The sequence below is a fragment of the Talpa europaea genome, assembly GCF_964194135.1.
Source record: "Talpa europaea genome assembly, chromosome: 15".
Lineage (NCBI taxonomy): Eukaryota > Metazoa > Chordata > Mammalia > Eulipotyphla > Talpidae > Talpa > Talpa europaea.
This window is the reverse complement of record NC_140083.1, coordinates 3,503,674-3,520,522: the sequence shown is the minus strand read 5'-3', so window position 1 is coordinate 3,520,522 and position 16,849 is coordinate 3,503,674. Positions and strand designations below refer to the sequence as shown.

At 61.8% G+C, this 16,849-nt stretch overlaps 1 protein-coding gene across 1 annotated transcript; it reads right to left on the bottom strand.

Moving 5' to 3' along the window:
• On the bottom strand, positions 1-16,120 carry RANGAP1 (Ran GTPase activating protein 1). Its single transcript, XM_084254543.1, has 15 exons — positions 15,994-16,120; positions 13,375-13,502; positions 11,420-11,479; positions 9,687-9,866; positions 8,029-8,163; positions 7,405-7,563; positions 6,506-6,619; positions 5,775-5,874; positions 5,611-5,695; positions 4,719-4,905; positions 3,987-4,106; positions 3,079-3,181; positions 2,104-2,192; positions 1,847-1,968; positions 1-900 (listed from the first exon to the last, which is right to left on the bottom strand). Exons 1-15 carry the CDS (start codon positions 16,103-16,105, stop codon positions 831-833), a joined length of 1,764 nt encoding a protein of 587 aa, XP_084110669.1. The 5' UTR covers positions 16,106-16,120; the 3' UTR covers positions 1-830.
• Positions 16,121-16,849: the final 729 nt, after the last annotated feature.

The following is a 16,849-nucleotide window of genomic DNA, read 5'->3' as shown; positions in this document are numbered from 1 at the left end:
TCCACACTTTATTTGTGAAGCCCTGGGCACAGCCCAGACACACAGAACACAGGGGGAGCGAGGGCCTGGGGCTGCGAAGGGAGGTCGCAGGGCATCTGGCCCAGGCCAGCCCCACCGCCCTGCCCCAGGCGCGGTCAGCGAGTCCGAGATGCAGCACAGGCTCTGGTGGGCCTGCCCTGCCCCACCGGAGAGAGGCCAGTCTGACGCCTCAGGAGCCACGGGAGGGCCTGCTGGGCCCAGATCCAACGCGGCCCAGGCAGCTCCTGCCCCAAGGCCCTCTGCTCTCCGTCCGCTAGCTTCTCTCCCCGTCCACACGGTGTGGGCGCCGGGGTCCTGGCCCTGGCTGGCCACCCACGCGCCACCCGGTGTTCACCTCTGCCTTGGGCCAAGAGGGGCTCAGCAGGGAGAGGTTGGGGACGGCGGGGGCAGGAAGCGAGGCCCCGGCAGGGCCGGAAACGGCCTGGCCACAGCACGGGGAGGAACAGCGCACACAGCGACTCCCCGGCGTGGGTGCAGCCGCGGGTGCGGAAGGCAAGGTGGGGGCGGGGCAGCCCCCGGGGTCCGAGCCCGAGGCACACCAGCAGCGCCCTCAGAGGGGGAGTTTAATGGCACAGCAGCAGGGAGCCCTGCGCCTGCCGCGCACTCCCCTCCCAGCCCGAGCCCGCAGGGAGACAGGAAACACCCAACCCCAGCAGCAAGCACACACCTGCACCCCCACTCTGACCCAGACGGGGGCGGCCACTTGACAAAGCTCCTCCCTGCCCCGCCAGAGTCCTTCACCCAAGTCTCTCCCCAAGTCCAGGCCCAGAGCGGGGAGCGGCCGCGGGCACCTAGACCTTGTGCAGCGTCTGCAGCAGGTTGTGGCGGGCGAAGGAGCAGGACTCCAGGGCGCCGTTGGGCCTGTGGGGGAAGAGTCTGCGGGTGGGGCCGGTCCAGCAGGGGGAGGGGCAGGGGCTCTGCCTGAGGGTGGAGATGCCAGCGGCTGTCCGTGGGAGGCATCCAAGGGGGCAGGAGGACCAACCGACCGGGAGGAGAAGCTGTTGGAGTGGCGGGCAGGGGCTCTGGCCACCCCCGGGCCACTCCACACAGCGCAGGGTAGAGGCAACGGCACCTGCCCAGGTGTGGGGGAGGTAAGGCGGCAGCTGTGTGACCCTGACTGGAGAACACTCGGCCTGGCTCTCTAGGCCAGCCCAGCTACAGCACGGTGGTGGCAGGGAGGTGGGCAGACATGGGCGAGCGGAGGCCTGACTAAGGAGGCAAAGGCACGTGGCCCCAGCTAGCTGCTGGGGGCGGGGGGAGGGGCATCCCTCACTTCCACAGCAACTCCAGGTGCCCAAACGGATGGCAGAGGCCCTGGCACTTGTCCCCCGGGCAGGGAGCCTCCTCTGCCTGCCCCACTGGCCCCAGGGGCTGGCTTCGCTGGATCTATGTCTGACTGGGGGCAGCTGGGGGCCACATAGGGTGCAGTGAGGGCGGGACAGGCCCCTGATATCTCTCTGGTTGCTGGCTCTGGAGGCTCTTCATCCCAGGGCCCCCAAGGGGAGGCCAAGGTCTCCATGTCTCTGGGCACTTAGTGTTCCCAGAGAGGGCCTGTGGGTCTAGGTTGCTGTGGGAATCACACGGAATTGCTCCCTAAGAGGTAAGGGCCTTGACCAGCAGCATGACCAAGGCCCGACCTTAACTGACCCTGTCAGTGCTGGTCTCCTCGTCCAGAAAACAGGGGCCTTTCCTCTCTCTCTCAGGAAAGAGTGCCGAGTCCTGTGCCCTCAGCTGGGCATGGGCGGAGAGGCAGGGAACAGGTTGGGGGGAGCCGGAGGGGCGAGGCCCGTGGAGGTGCCACACTCACTTGGTCACGAAGGCCAGCAGCAGGGGGGCCAGGGCCTTGGGGAAGTAGTCCTGCTGCACCATGTGGTTCAGGGCCATCAGGGGGCCGTAGAGGTTGGCGATGGCCTTGATCTTGTCTTCACTCTGCAAGGCGAGCACAGGCAGAAAGTGAGGTGAGATCTGGGTCACCTGGAGGGCCCTTGAGCTCTACCATGCAGCCCCAGGGTCAAGGTCAAGTGAAGGCCCCGGGGTGGGGAGCAGCCGCCCCTCCCAGCGCACCTTGAGCAGACCCATGTGGACCAGGAGTCTGGTGAGGAAGGCGTTGGAGTTGAAGGAGGACGAGCTGAAGGCCTTCTTCATCAGAGCGTCTGCAAAGCAGGAGCAGTAATGGGGGTGTCACGGCCAATGGCTCACAGGCCAAAGGGCACGCGCCCTGCACAAAGGCCAGGCGCTGTCTCCCTGTCAGGTCGGACGTGGACACAGTGCCGGGCGACTGGGGGGCTGGACCCCCACCGTGACAATGACCCTTCCTGCCCTGGCCGCCCGGGGCTCTCACACCGGGGAGGGGAGGAGAGTGAGCGAGGTAGATGAGCCCCGGGGGGCTTTAGCGTTCCCATCCAGGTGAGGGGGTAACTGGGGAAGGAGCCAGTGGGCCTTGCTTCTGTGCCAAGCTGCGCTCAATAAGATTTTAGGTAACTTGTTGCCACAAAGGCCCATGGGACTGGGGTCTCAGGGGCCGACCTGGAGTCCTCCCCCCGCCCCATCCCCACGCCACGCGGGAGCCGATCCTGGAGAAGGCATCACATGCCCCTCCTCCTTCCTACCCTTGCCAGGGGCTCTACCCAACCCGCAGGGCTCTCACTCCCCTCAGGGCCACGTGGGGCAGCTCAGACATATGCCAACAGGTAGCAGGAACCGAGAACAGGGTGGCTAGAGGGGCATGACGGGCAGGACAGAGATTCCCAAAGCCTCATGAATGATGGAGAGAATGCAGGGCACTGCCAGGTCCAGGGGACCCTGTGCAGATTCAGCTGCAGGATGGACCCGGTGCTGTGGCCCCCCGAGTTCTAGCTGTGCCAGCTGCATGCATGTGGGCAAGTTCCCCAGTGCGCAGAGCAGAGGAGACCCCAGGCTGCCCCGTGCATGCGGGTCAGGAGCAGCTTGGACCCGACACCTGGGGCAGGACTCCCCGTCACCATCCCTGTAGCTGCGGCCCAGAGCAGTGGCCACCCAGACCCAGCAAGTCCACGTTACCTACGGCGTCCTGCACTGCTGTCCGCACGGAGGCCTCGTCCTTGTATGCACAGGACACCTTCAGGAAGGCCGAGACCACCTTTTCCGGGTCTGACGTGTCGGTCTGAGGACGCAGGAGACAATGGCCCGTCAGCAGGGGCCTGGGCGCTGCTGCAGCCACAGAGGCCCTGGCAGGGCATGGCCTCTGGTGGGCGGGGGCAGGCCCCACCTCACCCCACACCATCACCCAAGCCTGGCCCACAGCACGCGCACGGAGGAGTGCGGTCGCCCGCAAGCACCCCCGTGACACAGCGACCCCTCTCCTCAGGGGCGGACCACGCTCAGAGGCCGGGGAGCTGCCGCCACCGCACTGGTCAGGAGAGAGGTGGGATGAGGCGGACGGCTGGGCGGCTTCACTGATGCGGCAAGGTGAGGGATGGCGCCCGGGGGAGGAAAGCAGCTAGAGCGTCCCGGTCGAGGGCGGGCGCTTGGCACAGGCGCTCTGTGGGCCTCCGTGTCCCCGTGGGTCACAGGAGCCAACGGCTCCGGCCCGGGGGAACAGCAGCCACAGCAGGGGCCTCGACCACCCTCAGCATGAATGAGGACGTGAAGGAGGAGCCGCCACTCAAGAGGCCGGAGCAAGGGCAGCCGCCCGGCCAACTCCACAGGTCCCGGCCGACAGCGGCTCCAGGAGCGTCCTCCAGTGTGTCCTCCGAACGTGCAGAGGGACGCCTGGGGGTATGCATGTGGGAGAACGCTGCACCCTCGCCAGCCAGGGGGTGCTGGCAGCGGGCACAGGCATCTGCACAGGCCGGAGGGCGCCTGGCACCCATCACACCCGTGAATGTCTCCGGAACCCCACACTGCAGGCCCCCCACTCCCACAACGGCACCGGCCCAGCCCGGTCCTGCCCGCGGGGAGCTCTCTACCTGCTGGGCGATCAGCACCGCGCTCTTGGGCCCGAGGCGCAGCAGCTTCTCCGGGGAGGGGAAGGCCAGGAAGGTGGCCACATCCACGGGAGGCGGGGGAGACAGCACTGGAGCCGGTTCCTGCCAAGGGGTGATGAGGGCGGCTCTGGAGGGGCCCAGACCCAGACCCTCGCCAGAACACGGGCCCCTCTCTCAACAATCAGGCTGAGGGGGTGTCTTCCAAGGGCGGGGCTCCAGATGCTGGCGCCTGGCTGCTCCTGGGAGGCACCTCCCTAGGACTCAAAGAGCCTGGCCAGCTAAGTGGGTGCTCGCCAGCACGCGGCCCCCAGAAATGCGGCAGCAGCACAGCGTGCAGCCCTGCCGAGCACGGCGCACGACAGAGACCCCGCGGGAGCGCTGCCAGGCTCCTGGGCAGCTGTCCAGAGCTTGACTCGGGCCCGTGTCTGGAAGGGGCTGTCCCTGCAGGCCGCCACGGCCACCCGCCGCCCACGGTTGGCAAAAATTCCGACTTTGCCTTTTTTCCTACTTGCTCCTTCAGAAGCACGCTGCAGGCGACGAGCAGGGCACGGACGTGATGCTTGCCCACCACCAGCCGGCTGGGCAGACGCCGGCACACACAGCGGCGCTGGGGCGACCGCCCCCTGCAGGCCCCGCGCCCACCACCCCGTGCAGACGCCTCAGGACCGCGGCCAGGGCGCCGGCGCTCGAGGCCGGGAAGCGCCAGGGACTCACCCCGCTGTTAGGGTCCAGGATCTTCCTGGCCGGTGCGCTGGACGCACCCCCCTGCCCTTGCTGCCGTGGCTCCTCCTCCTCCTCGTCCTCGTCCTCCTCCTCTTCGTCCTCCTCGTCCTCGTCCTCCTCTTCCTCCCCCTCCTCCTCCTCCTCCTCCTCCTCCTCGTCGTCCTCCCCCTCGTCATCACTGCGGAGAGAGTCGGCTGAGGCAGGCCCGCCCCGGCCCAGGCCCCAGTCACGCCGGGAGCAGCCATGGGTGGGGGCCATGGTCGTGGGGATCTGCCACGCACTCCCCATCACCAGGGCGTCTGCCGCGGACACGGGAGGATCCTGCCCCGGGAGGCCTTTCCACCCCCCTGGACCACGAGCCGGCCCCCAGCAGCGGCAGCCCAGGGCTGACAGGTGAGTGAGCGCAGAGGGCCGAGGGGGGCAGGGTCAATGCCGGTCCCAAGTCCCATCCAGACGGGGGGATGAGCCCCGCCGCCTGACCCCACCTCCCCATGGGCCCCGCAACCGTCTCCTCCTCCCAGAATCATTCTCTCATTTTAAAAACAACCCCAGTCTGCCCCGTCGCTGCCCTGAGCCCACTGTCAGCAGCAGGTCCCCCGTGTCTGCTGGGAGCCCTTCAGTGGGTGCCCAACCCACCCGCCCTGCAGGGGTCCACCCTCACCTAGTGTCCTGATGCTGACAGCAGGCCTCAAAGAGCCCGTCTCGGCCTGACGCCTTGCCCACTAAAACGAAGTCTCGCCGTGAGTCAGAAACCTCAACTTTCTTGCTCCCCTATTTCGAAACTTGCATAGCGCCTGCCTCTCAGCAGAGGCTCAAATGCATGAACAGAAGTTGGCGCCGGCAAGGCCCAGCCTGGCTTCAGTACCCCACCCCAACTCCCTACCTGAGGGATGCCAGCACCTCGGCCATGTTGAAGCCTTCCAGCACCTCCTGCAGCTGCTCACAGCCTTCCTCCCCCAGGGTGTTGCCTGCTCGTGGGGGAGGGAGGGAGTCAGGACATGCACCAGGGCCAGTCAGCAGGGCTGTGGCGACACCGCCCACCCTCACCGTTGAGGTCCAGCTTCTCCAACTCGGCCTTGTCGGCCACGGCTTCGGCCACAGCCAGGGCAGCGTCTTTCTTGATTTCACAGAATGACAGATTCAGCTCCTACAAATAGACAGACGGGGCAGAGGCAGGTGAAATGTGGGCAGGGAGACCAAGTCCCACCCTGAAGCCTGTTTCCCCAAGTGAGGGTAAGGCTGGCTCGGGCCTCCATAAATAAAAACGCCATCAAGGGCCTCCCTGGTGGCGCAAGGGGTTAAGCACTGCACTATGAAGCAATCTGCGGCCTCTGCAGCATGAGTTCGATCCCTGGCCAGCCGGGGAGCAACCCACATGGCACAGCAGACCTCTCCTGACACGCCCACTGCTCCCCTCAGCAGTGTATTTCAGTCAGTCTGCCTGTTCTGTTCCCCACTCTGTCTCTGGTGAATCCTCTCACCCCCCCTCATCTCTGGCCTGTACCCCAGCTCTTGTATACACAAGTAAAAATTAAATTAAATTTAAAAATAAAAATAAAAACGCCATCTGCCATGCAGGTGCCTGGCGGTCAGCAGGACCACGCTGTGCTCCACTCTGCACTCGAGCTCCAGACAGCACAGTCTCCTCCCCGTGGAAGAAGGAAGACACTGGGGCCAAGAGGCAGATAGCCTCGCACAAACCAGGGCAAAGACGGAAAATCATGAACCCAGGCCAACCTCCCCCCAAGCAGTAACCCCGGCTAGGGGAGGCCTGGCACCTTCAGCTTGGGCAGGCCCCCGCGGACGGCTTCTGCGATGGCCACGGCACCCTTGGAGCGCACCAGGCAGTCCCCGAAGTTGATCACCTCTACCTGCCGCAGAATCTTCAGGGTCTGTGAGGAAGAAAGGGCCTGCAGCCTCACCCCGGGGCCCCTGGAGCCAGCGCCGGGCGCAGAGTCAGTCTTCACACCACCTTTTCAGCACCCCTCCGGCTCCTCTCACCTCCTGTGGCCTCTGGCCGCCACCCTCCCTCAGGCCAGGTTTCAGTCAGAATCCTTCTCCTGAAGCAACGTCTGACCACCATTCCCGCTGAAGAACCCTCTCCAGCTCCATTCCTCAAGGGAGAGCCTCCAGGAGCTTGCAAAGCCACAGGATCTTATCTCCTCTCGTCACCTCCTCCTTCCCTCAACATAGCTCAAATCCAGGAGTGATGGAGCCAGGCACCCTCCCTCTGTGTGTCTTCCCAGGTGACCCCTTCGGACTGAAATACCCTCCACCCTCTTTGTCCAGAGGCGAGCACCCCTCTCCCGTACAAAGTGACAAAATGTCATTAAGTCTGGCGTGGACTTCCTGTGAGCCCCCAACACCCAGCCCACCAGGGCTTTCAGGCACCTGTACTGCCACCAAACAGCTACCCCTTCCCTCCAGGAACAGGGCTCCTTTAAGGCACAGCCTCTGGCTCCACCCTGTGGGGCCTGCACTTGGCACTGGGCTGGGCGCTGAGACAGGCTCAGTGAGGTTAATGGAGTGGTCAGCAAGGAAAACACCCCGAGAGGAAACTCAGCCCCGACAGCTGGGCTGAGGGAGGCAGTCGGGCTGAACGTGGCAGAGCTGCCCAAGGACAGGCTGGCTGGGGACACGCTCGTGGCTCCATCCTGGCTCCCTGCACCCTCCTCACCTTGGCCATGGCCACGGCACCCTTCTCTGTGAAGGTGTTGTCGTTCAGATTGACAACCCGCAGCAGGGGGTTGATGGCGAACGCCTGTGCCAGGGCAGTGACGCCGGGATGGTTGATCCCGTTCTGGGGCATGTGGACCTCCTCCAGCGTCCCGATGATCTGCGGGGCCGGGGGAGAGCAGAGCCATGGGCCCCGGGCGCCAGGGCCACCAAGCGGGAAGAGCAGCAGCACTTCACGCCAGACCTGGCGGGGCTTGTCCACTAATGCCTTGGGCGGGGATCCCAAAGCACACTTTGGGCATGGCAGCCCCTGATCCCAACTCATGGTATGAGGTTCCCCATGAGATACAGGAGTCCAGGGACCAGCCGGCTCCGGCTCTGTGCCCCACCCGCTAGAACCCAGGCCCAGGCTGGGGTCATCAGCTGTAGTTGGAACCCACTGCTCCAGCGGACACCTCTCCCTGCTCGGGCATGCCCCCATCTCTCAGGCAGTGCCCCGGTTCCCTGAGCTGGGGATCCTCCCGCATGACGAGCTCCGGAGCTGGTGCACATGCAAGCCTCCTGGCCTTCTAGGCTCAGCCCTCATCTCCTTGTGTGGCGGCCAGCAGGGGCAGAAACCACTCACCCCAAAAGCTTCCGCCAAGGCAGTGGCTCCATCATTCTCCAGACGGTTTCTGCCAGCCACAAAGACCTTCAGGGCCAGTGGCTTGCCTTGGGCGCTGGACTTCCGGTGACATTCAGTCAGAGCGGCGGCCAGGATCTGTGGGGGGAAAGGCAGGCCCTGCTCTTCCACAGCCATGCCACCTACTGGTGGTGGGCAAAGGGACAAAGACCTCACAAACCACAATGTCACAGCTCACGTGCCCAGCACCTCACCCTTTACAGAGGGACCAACACCTACTGCTTACTCTGCCCCGCCGGCCTCACGTTAGGGATGTGGAGACTGAGGCCAGAGGGACAGGAGAGTGACTTTAGGTGCAGTTCTGGGGAAGGAGCTTCCTAGTCAGCTCCCCTTACTGTCACAAATGCTCTGTCAGGTGGGGACCACCATCACCCCCATTTTCCAGCTGAAGAAACCCAGGTTCAGAGAGAAAGTAGCTTTTCCCTGGTGGCCAAGCAAGCAGCAGTCACTGGGCCCGAACTCAAGCTCCCAGCTGCTCGCCGTGCTCCACCACGGCACCCGGAGCCGGCGGGGAGGCCACAGCATCAAGGCGCACCCGGCCCAGCTGCACACGTAATGGGCGTCAGCGGCTGGGGGTGAAAAACCTAACACCCCACTTGTCCTGTCCCTGGAGTGCCACGAGGGAGTTTCCACCCCAGTGACGCCAACGGCACAAGAGTTCAAACTCGGCAGATGGACACCAGAGACCATGGCAAAGAGGTCACAGCAGGTGCGGGAAGCAGAGAACCAACATTTGTGGGGCCCTACTAGGTGGTGAGCACCCTCAGCACCCCCACCTCCCGGCTTCCACCTCAGAACTGACAGGAGCGCCAACTATGAGCTGCCGCCCGCAGGTCAGTACCATGGAAGCGCGACTGACGTCCCCCTGACCCTGAGCCCTAGTCCAGCTCTCTAGGAATAAGGGACAGCAGCACCCCTTCCAGCGGGGATGGGCGTTAGGGCGACACATGTAAGACACAAGACGACGCCCCCCATCGCTGTGAACCCCATGTCCAGCCCTTCTCTGACGTGTGCTCAGAAGGCGAGGGGTGGGGGTCAGGATGCAGAGGGGGACTCCGTATTTCCAGAGGCTGGGCTCCAGGAGTCAGCTGGAGAGAGCGAACAGCGGCCTCCCCGGGGTGGGTTCTGGGCAGCAGTTCTCCTGCACTGAGCTGCCTGACCTGCTGGCAGGACGGGGGGAGGCGGCCCAGGCCAGGTCTGGGCCTAGGAACAAAGGCGAGCCGTGAGCTCACCGGCCTGCCCAAGGGGTCCCTTCCAGGGCTCCCTACCAGCGTTCACGTGGCTCAGCCAGCGGTTCTGAGGGTGCAGCAGGTCTCAGGATGCCCCGAGCCTGCGTTTTGCAGAGCAGGCAGGTCAGAGCACAAACATGATACTGCCTCTGCGTTGCCAAGGCAACACCAGAACGGGAGAGGGTTGCTTGGCAACCCCACCCTCCCAGACTCCACTGGTCACAGGCTGCAGTCTTCGAGGCCTTTCATTTGAAGAGAAAAACAACAGAACCGCCCTCCCAGCCAGGAGGCAGCCAAGGGCACGTCCTGCAGATGGACGGGAAAGTGGCAGGGGACACCCGGGAGGAGGGAGGGAAGGGGCGACACACCCACCTTGCCTCCACCAATGCCCATGCCACAGTTGTTGAGCTTGAGTTCGTGCAGGGTGAAGCAGGCAGAGCTCTTGAGCAGGGCCTCGAAGCCTCGCACGCCATCAGGCCCAAACGCATTGTCACTGAGGTCCAGCTCCACCAGCTGGGCCCCGGCTGTGATGAGTCCCTCCCCGAGTGAGATCTGGGAACAAAGGGAGTGCGCGCACATCAGCCTCACCCGCTGCAGGGGCTGCTTCTGTGCCAGGTCGCCCCGCCCGCAGGGGGCACCCAGCCCAGGGAGGGGACAGACCGCTTCAGGACAGAGTGTCACGCATGCCCACCCAGGACTGCAGACCCACAGAGGCTTCCAGTTCAGCTGGGGGTGGGTTAGGTTGCGGGGTCGTCAGGGAAGCCAGCTCAGTCTGGGTGAGAACCAGTCAGCCACAAGCGAGGAGCCCCCGCCCCAGGGAAGGCAGCGAAGAGGACACGGAGGCAGCTGCAGTGTGGTGGGAGGTGGAGAAACCGAGGCTGCTGAGGGAGGGAGGGAGGGGGACCCGCAGACGCTGGGGGTGAGCTGAAGGTGTGGGAGGGAGGCACCCCTGACGCCTCCAGGGTGCACATTCCCAAGCTACAACCCAGGACCAGACTTTGCAGGGAGATGCTGAGCTCTCCTGGACTACCGGGCCGGGGATACCCACAGTCCCTTTAAGAGGATGGGCAAGGGGAGAGGCTCGGCACAAGACTTGGGGCGGAAATGGAGTTGGGAGGCCTGCCGGGGCAGGGGTTCTATGGGAGACGCGGGGGAGAGGAGACAGGGTATCCGAGGCAGTTGCCTGTCCCCCTGCCACGGAATCAACAACTCTGACTCAACGTGGAAGGGCCCTCCCCTCGCTCCCCAAGCCCCAGAGGAAGGAGGCCCAGTCCCTGGTAATCTGGTCCCAAGTGACCTCCAGCCCTCAAACCCTGTGCTCCCCCAGCTCCCCCTTCCTGCACGCCAGGCCTCCCGACCCCAGTTCTGTTACTTCCCCTTCCTAAGACTCATGGAGCGAAGGACACTCCTCAAAGCTTGAGGAAATTAAATGTTCAAATTTAATTTGGGGGCACAGAAAAAGGCCCCCACCAAGTAAGTCTAATTCATCCTGTTTTCTAACTTCAAATTCTTTTCCCCACAATCACACAAACGAACTGAGCCTGCATGGAAACCACTGACTGGCTTCACCACTCTCCCAGCGCCTCTGTGCCCGCCGGGCCCCAGGACGACGCCTGCACCCCCCGGAAGACGCGTCGCTGTCCGCCAGACTGAAGCGCTTTTCAAACAAGGCCCAGGTAAGCCACGTTCTGTCTGCAGTGCTCCCTCCCGCACGGGTGTGTGTGCGCGTGCACGTACACACACGCACACAAGTCGATCAGAGTCCAGGGAATGGGGAAATGAAAACCGGGCAGAGGAAGCTCGTGAAGAGGCGAAACAAAGAGTGGGGTGAGGGAGACGGGCCTGCGACCAGGACCTCGGGGCAGGGCGGGAAGCGCCAGGACAAGGGGGGTGAGCGTGCAGGAAGCAAGATCTGCAACCTAGGCAACACCACAGAACCCCCGGTCTGTCACGGCGCCTGACTCCCCGTCAGCACCCAGGTGCCCACCTGCCCCAGGACACAGGACCGCGGCTGGGCCTGCCTGGCTTCGCTTCAGCATCTCAGAACCGTGTGAGAAAAGCCCCGGGCACGGCCAGGGCTGGGAATCTCGGCCTTGCTCACTCACCAGAGCTGGCGGGATCTCGGACCGCAGTCTCCCTGTGAACATGTCGCTCCAGTGGCATCGCTTTGGAAGCAGGAAGAGAGGCGTTAGTGAAGCCCTCGGAGGCGGCCTGCGGGCAGCACCTTGTCCCCGAAGACACAGTCTCGCAAGCACCACGAGATCTTAGTCTGGGCTTCTTAGCCAGAAGCTGGACCAGCTCTGGCTAAAGCTGGTGGGACCTGGAGGCCTCCGGGCACTATGGGGAGCTCAGTAGGAGTGTCAGGAAGACCCCTGATCTACACAGCCCTGGTTTTCCAGGAGGGAAATCAGGCTGAGGGAGACCGGCCTTGGGTGCCCTGACAAAGCGGTGGTAACGCCAAGAGAGTGACAACAGTCTCCCAGCCCAGTGCCCGTCCCAGCCCCCATGTGGTATTGGCCACAGCAGCAGGTGACCAGGACTAGCGAACACAGAGGACACTGTGTGCTCCAGCAGTGAGAAGTCCCTTTACTAAAGCCTCTTTTCAACCCTTCAGACCTGGAGGCCGCGGGACCTCATCTGCCAAGACTAACTGGCGCCGCACCAGGGCGATAACCTCTTTATCTCGCATCGGTCCCGTGCCCAGAACACCCCGCAGCACCTGCCCTGCCCCCACCCTGGTTCCTCCTGCCACAGGAGCAGGCCCCAGACCCACGGCGGGATGGTGTGTCAAGGGGTAGAGGATGGACACAGAACTCGCCCTGGCCAAGCGCTCAGGACACAAGCCTGCACCTGGCCACCAGAGGCAGGGAGGCCGCCTTCCTGGGCTCCTTTCCCGGAAGGAACCCAGACCACAGCTGAGTTTGGTGCAAGGCCACAGACCACAGAGCTGGGGCTTGGACCTGGGCCCCGAGATACCAAAGTTCAGCCACCGCAGCCCACGGGCCCCAGCCACAACTCCTCCAATCCTGCCCTTTACAGGTTGCCAGGGAGGGCCGAGTTCTTTAATAGGGAAACACTCCCACTTAAGCTCAAGGAGAGGGGAGTCCCCGGGCAGGAGAGCAGAAACAGCACAGCCTAGGCAGTGACCCTGGCCGTCCTCTTCCAGAGGAAACATCAAGGGGCACTTCGTGGGCCAGCCACGGCCCCACAGGAAAAGTATTCCATGTCCTCCTGTGTCTCCGGTCCCATCTGCCTGGCCCTTCAGAAAGCACCGCGGGGCCACGGAAGGAGCCCTGGGCACAGAGTGCGAAACGTGGCTCAGTCACAGCGTTCGGGACCTGCACTATTTACTCCCGCTCCGAGCCTCAGTTCCCTTGACTTACAAAGTGGAGACGGTCTCGTTACCGAGGTCGCTGTGAGGACTGAAGACGCGAGCAAGAGAGCCCAGCCCAGGCCTGGAACCACGTCCAGTGGGAAAACAGGTCTCCCTCCTGAGTCTTCAGGGCTTTAAGGTGCTTATATATACTGGAGTTCCCAGGAAAGGGGCACATGGGCTGACAGCTCACGTTCTGAACATGTGACACCCCAATTTTCTCACAGAGCCTCTGGAGGACTGTAGCTTGGTGGAACCCACTTGGGGACAAACTAGAATTTTTGTGTTGGCCAAGGAGAACCCCAGGACATAAACTTTAAGAAAGAACTCACCGTTCATCTCCAAGCAGTGAGCAGGCCGCCTGATGGGAGGAGCTGGGAGGCCAAGTGTGTCAGAGGCTCCCTCCCTGTGCCCAGGTTCTCCCTGCCCGTCTATCTTCCACATTCCCCAAGGAAGCCCTCAGGCTCCTAACACCACTGCTGAGTCTGTTACTGCCGGCCCCTAACAGACACCTCACGCAGGGAGAGGGGCCTGCCCCAGGCCCGACACTCTGGGAGGCCAGAGGAAGAGGAGCTGCTCGTGGGGGGCCAACCAGGAAGGGCAGGGAGGGTCTGGGCACAGGCTGTGGCCATGTGAGAGAAGCCTGTTCCCCCAACGGGCTGGGCCCACTCACCCTGCTGCTCTCACCTTCAGCTCCGACTTCTTCTCCAGGGCCTTGGCGATGACCCTGGCGGCCTCCACACCCACCGTGTTGCCTTCCAAGCGCAGAGCCTCTAAGCCCTCGAAGTCTTCAATCTCTTTTATCACGTCTTTGGCTGCCCAGAACCAAAGAACAGAAGCTTAGCCTTAGACTTTTGGAGTCATGGACAAGCCAAGGCAGGAGAGGCTACTGTGTCACTCGCGACTCCATGGCTGACAAAGGTGGGTCAGGCAGCCATGCGGGGGGCTTGGGAGCCAAAGGAAAAGAGCAACTGGCTGCGGAGGCAAAAATGCTCAGGGCACCTTGTGGGTGGCAAGCGGGCATGGCCCAGGATGGCATGTGCCAGGCCAAGTGGGGAATAAAAAATGAGGCTATCCAAAGTGGTTTGGGCTGGTCACACTTACAAAATGCTGTATGTATTCTCCCTCGCTCACGCAGAGAACAAGGTCTAGTGGGATTGAAATCAAATGTTAAAGCAGTAACTACCCGCTCAGAGGTGGTGGGATCGTGGATGATCTCAGTTTTTTTTCTATCACCTTCAATGAGACGTTCTCAATAGGTCAGGTTTAAAGCAGCTTTTAAAAGTATCTGTAATATGGTCCCACTTATTTTTCTTAAAAAGCAGTCAACTATGTTTAGGGAAAAAAGAAAGACCAGAAAGAAAATGCACCAGAGTCCTAGGCAGTTGGAATAAGCAAGGGGAGAAAAAGAGAGAAAAATGCACCAAAATTAACTGTGTGACAATGGTTTTTTCTTCTGTCAAGGATTCTGTATTCTGTAATAAGTATTTATTTGACAATCTGAAGGAAAACACCCAAGTTACAGGGAATGAACGAAAGCTAGTGTGGCCGGCAAAGGATGGAGGGGGTGACATGTGGCAGGAAGGTGGAGATGTGGATGGGCATGGGCCCCCCAGAGTACATGTCACCTTTGTGCCTCCCGTGAGCAACCTGGGGACCCACTCCTGTGCAGGCCGGCGCCCCCAGAGGCGGGCAGTGAGCTGGGCATGCATGCGGCTTCCAGAGCTGACAAGCTCGCGTTCTACACCCAGCTCCGTTACCTGCAGCCATGCCCGCAGGCAAGGTCTATGACCTCCCTGAGCCACAACTTTCCAGTCTGCAAAATGGGGGTGACACCAACCTCATGGGCTTTTTTTTTTTTAAATTCTTTTTTTTTTAATTTTTTTTTTTTTAATGGAGGCATGTTTTTTATTTATTTGTTTGTTTGTTTTGTTTATACAAGCACTGGGTACAGTGAGAAGCGCGGGAGGGTGAGAGAATTCACCAGAGCCAGAGCGGGGAGCAGAGCAGGCAGAAGGACCGAAGTACACTGCTGAGGGGAGCAGCGGGCGGCAGGAGATGTCTGGGCGCCATGCGGGACCCTCCTCTGGTGGCCGGGGAGCAGCCGGGGATTGAACCGGCACCGCAGAGGCCGCAGGCAGCTTCGCAACCCAGCGCTCAACCGCTGCGCCACCGGGGAGGCCCCCTCATGGGCTTTTGTGAGGATATTCTGAAATGATGTTTGCACGACACGAAACACTCTGTTGCCGACACAGTGCTCAGGGAAGACAATTTAATAGTGAACCCACATCTACTGAATGGAGCTGAATGTCTACTCAGAAGCACAGGAACAGGGGTGCAGCTGGACCTTTCTGGCCCTGCTGTTTCCCAGCGCATGACCTTGGGCGGGTCACTGCAGTCTCCCAAGTTGTTCTTCCTTATTTACAAAACAGCAACAGGTCTCCCTCCCTTAGGGGTGACGCGCAGATCAAAAGCAATCAAAGCTCAGGGAGGAAGGCTGTAATTTTTAAAGCCCTGTGTTCATGTTAGGGTCGGGTGCCACCACGCCCCCAGCAGCCAAGGGCTCAAGCAACCCCTGACGCCTGCCTGCGCCGTGACAACAGGGTGAGGTGAGACCAGTTTCCCTGGTTGAGCTGGAACCTCAACAGGCCTTCAAGTCCTGACGTAAGTGCCTTCACTCCCAGAAGCCGGGGTACCCAAGGTTGGCCAATACCCAGTGTGCCTTGGCCGGGGGTGGAAAGCTAGGGTCTGCGTGCTGGTTCTCTCCAGTCCATGCGCCTATACATAAACAGGAGCACCCCTCCCTGCCACAGGAGCACCAAGCTGCACAGACCAGATCCTCCCAGGAGGACTGGATTGTTGTTCTAATGCAGACCCATGAGCCTCAGCTCTGGGGCAGGCAACAGGTATTCCCAGACCAGCCTAGGGTCATGGGGGTGCAGGAGGGGGTGGTGCTGAAGTAAGAGGGCTGTGTTGGAACTGCCACTCACTGTGGCCCTCACTGCCTACCATCCCCTCTAAGAGATAACAGGCCACCTGCCAGCCTCAACTGTCTCCACAGCAGGGACACCCATGAAAACGGTCAGGGAAGCCTGCGGGTGCTCGCAGGCAAATGATCTTCGAGACTCACTGTTAGGTGGCCCGCCGATACCTCAGAGCTGCTAGGACAGAGCTGGTGAGGAGGGAGCAAAGGAGCTGGGCAACCGGGAAGAGGAGGTGCTCACTCTCACACTCCCTTTTCTCCTGTGGCCGGGGGGTGGGGCGGGTGGTGGGGTGGGGGGAGAGTGAGGCGGGGCCCAAACTCACCATCTTCCGCAGTGTTGAGCTTGAGGCTCTTGCCCTTGAAACTCAGCTGTCCCCCGGCCACCTGGGTTTTGGCCAGCGTCTCTGCCAGCTTGGCAATGTCTTCAGAGGCCATGGTGTTCGTGCAGGTGGGCTCCCCTGGAGATCTGCAAACTGATTAAGGCCGAGGTTTCATTAGGCGAGGTTGCCTGGGGCAGGAAAGGACATCAGCAGTCTCAGGGGCCTGACTCCACCTTCCCCTGCGATGAAGACCGCAAAGCTAAACCACAGAAGAAATGAAAACAGCATTAGGGAGGGGACCATTCTAGAAAAGCAGAGGAGGTAGCAAGAAAGCAGGAAAATCATGTTTTGGCCTCTGAAGGATCACTGTTTCCCCACAAGTCCTCCTCTGTCTCCACAAAGGCCCCGCTGGAACACCCAACAAAATCATGTGAGTTGCCCATTTTCTGAGCCCCCAAAGAATGGCAACCGAGGCCCAGAAAAAAAGCTGCAAAGATTCTGCCCCCGGCACTCACCTGCCTGATCATCTTGGCCACTGTCTGTTTCAGGGCCCCACTCCTCAAACTGGACACAGATGGCTACAGGGTCCAGGTCATCCATTCCAGGGAATGCCCCACCACCCACGCTGGCATGACTCTGGGGGTGGGGCACAGGGCAGGTCTGCTTTGACCCTTGGCTAGGAGACTGGGCAACCCACTGGGCTGGAGTTTAGGGGTTCCTAGGAGACCAGGGGTCTCCACATCACAACAGCCTCATCACAATAGACCAGGGGCAGTTACTGGAAAAGGGTGTCTCACCTGGAGCTCAAACTGACAGAAGGGACGCCCCACTTCCACCAAGAGGAGACGGCAGGTGATTA

Bases quoted from the DNA above. Each gene is read 5' to 3' on its own strand.
- RANGAP1 (XM_084254543.1), bottom strand. From the start codon at position 16,105: ATGGCCTCTGAAGACATTGCCAAGCTGGCAGAGACGCTGGCCAAAACC. The intron at 4,906-5,610 runs GTAGGGAGTTGG...CTCTCTCCGCAG, and splicing joins GAGGTGCTGGCATCCCTCAG to TGATGACGAGGGGGAGGACG. The intron at 4,107-4,718 runs GTGAGTCCCTGG...ACCCCTTGGCAG, and splicing joins TCCTGGACCCTAACAGCGGG to GAACCGGCTCCAGTGCTGTC.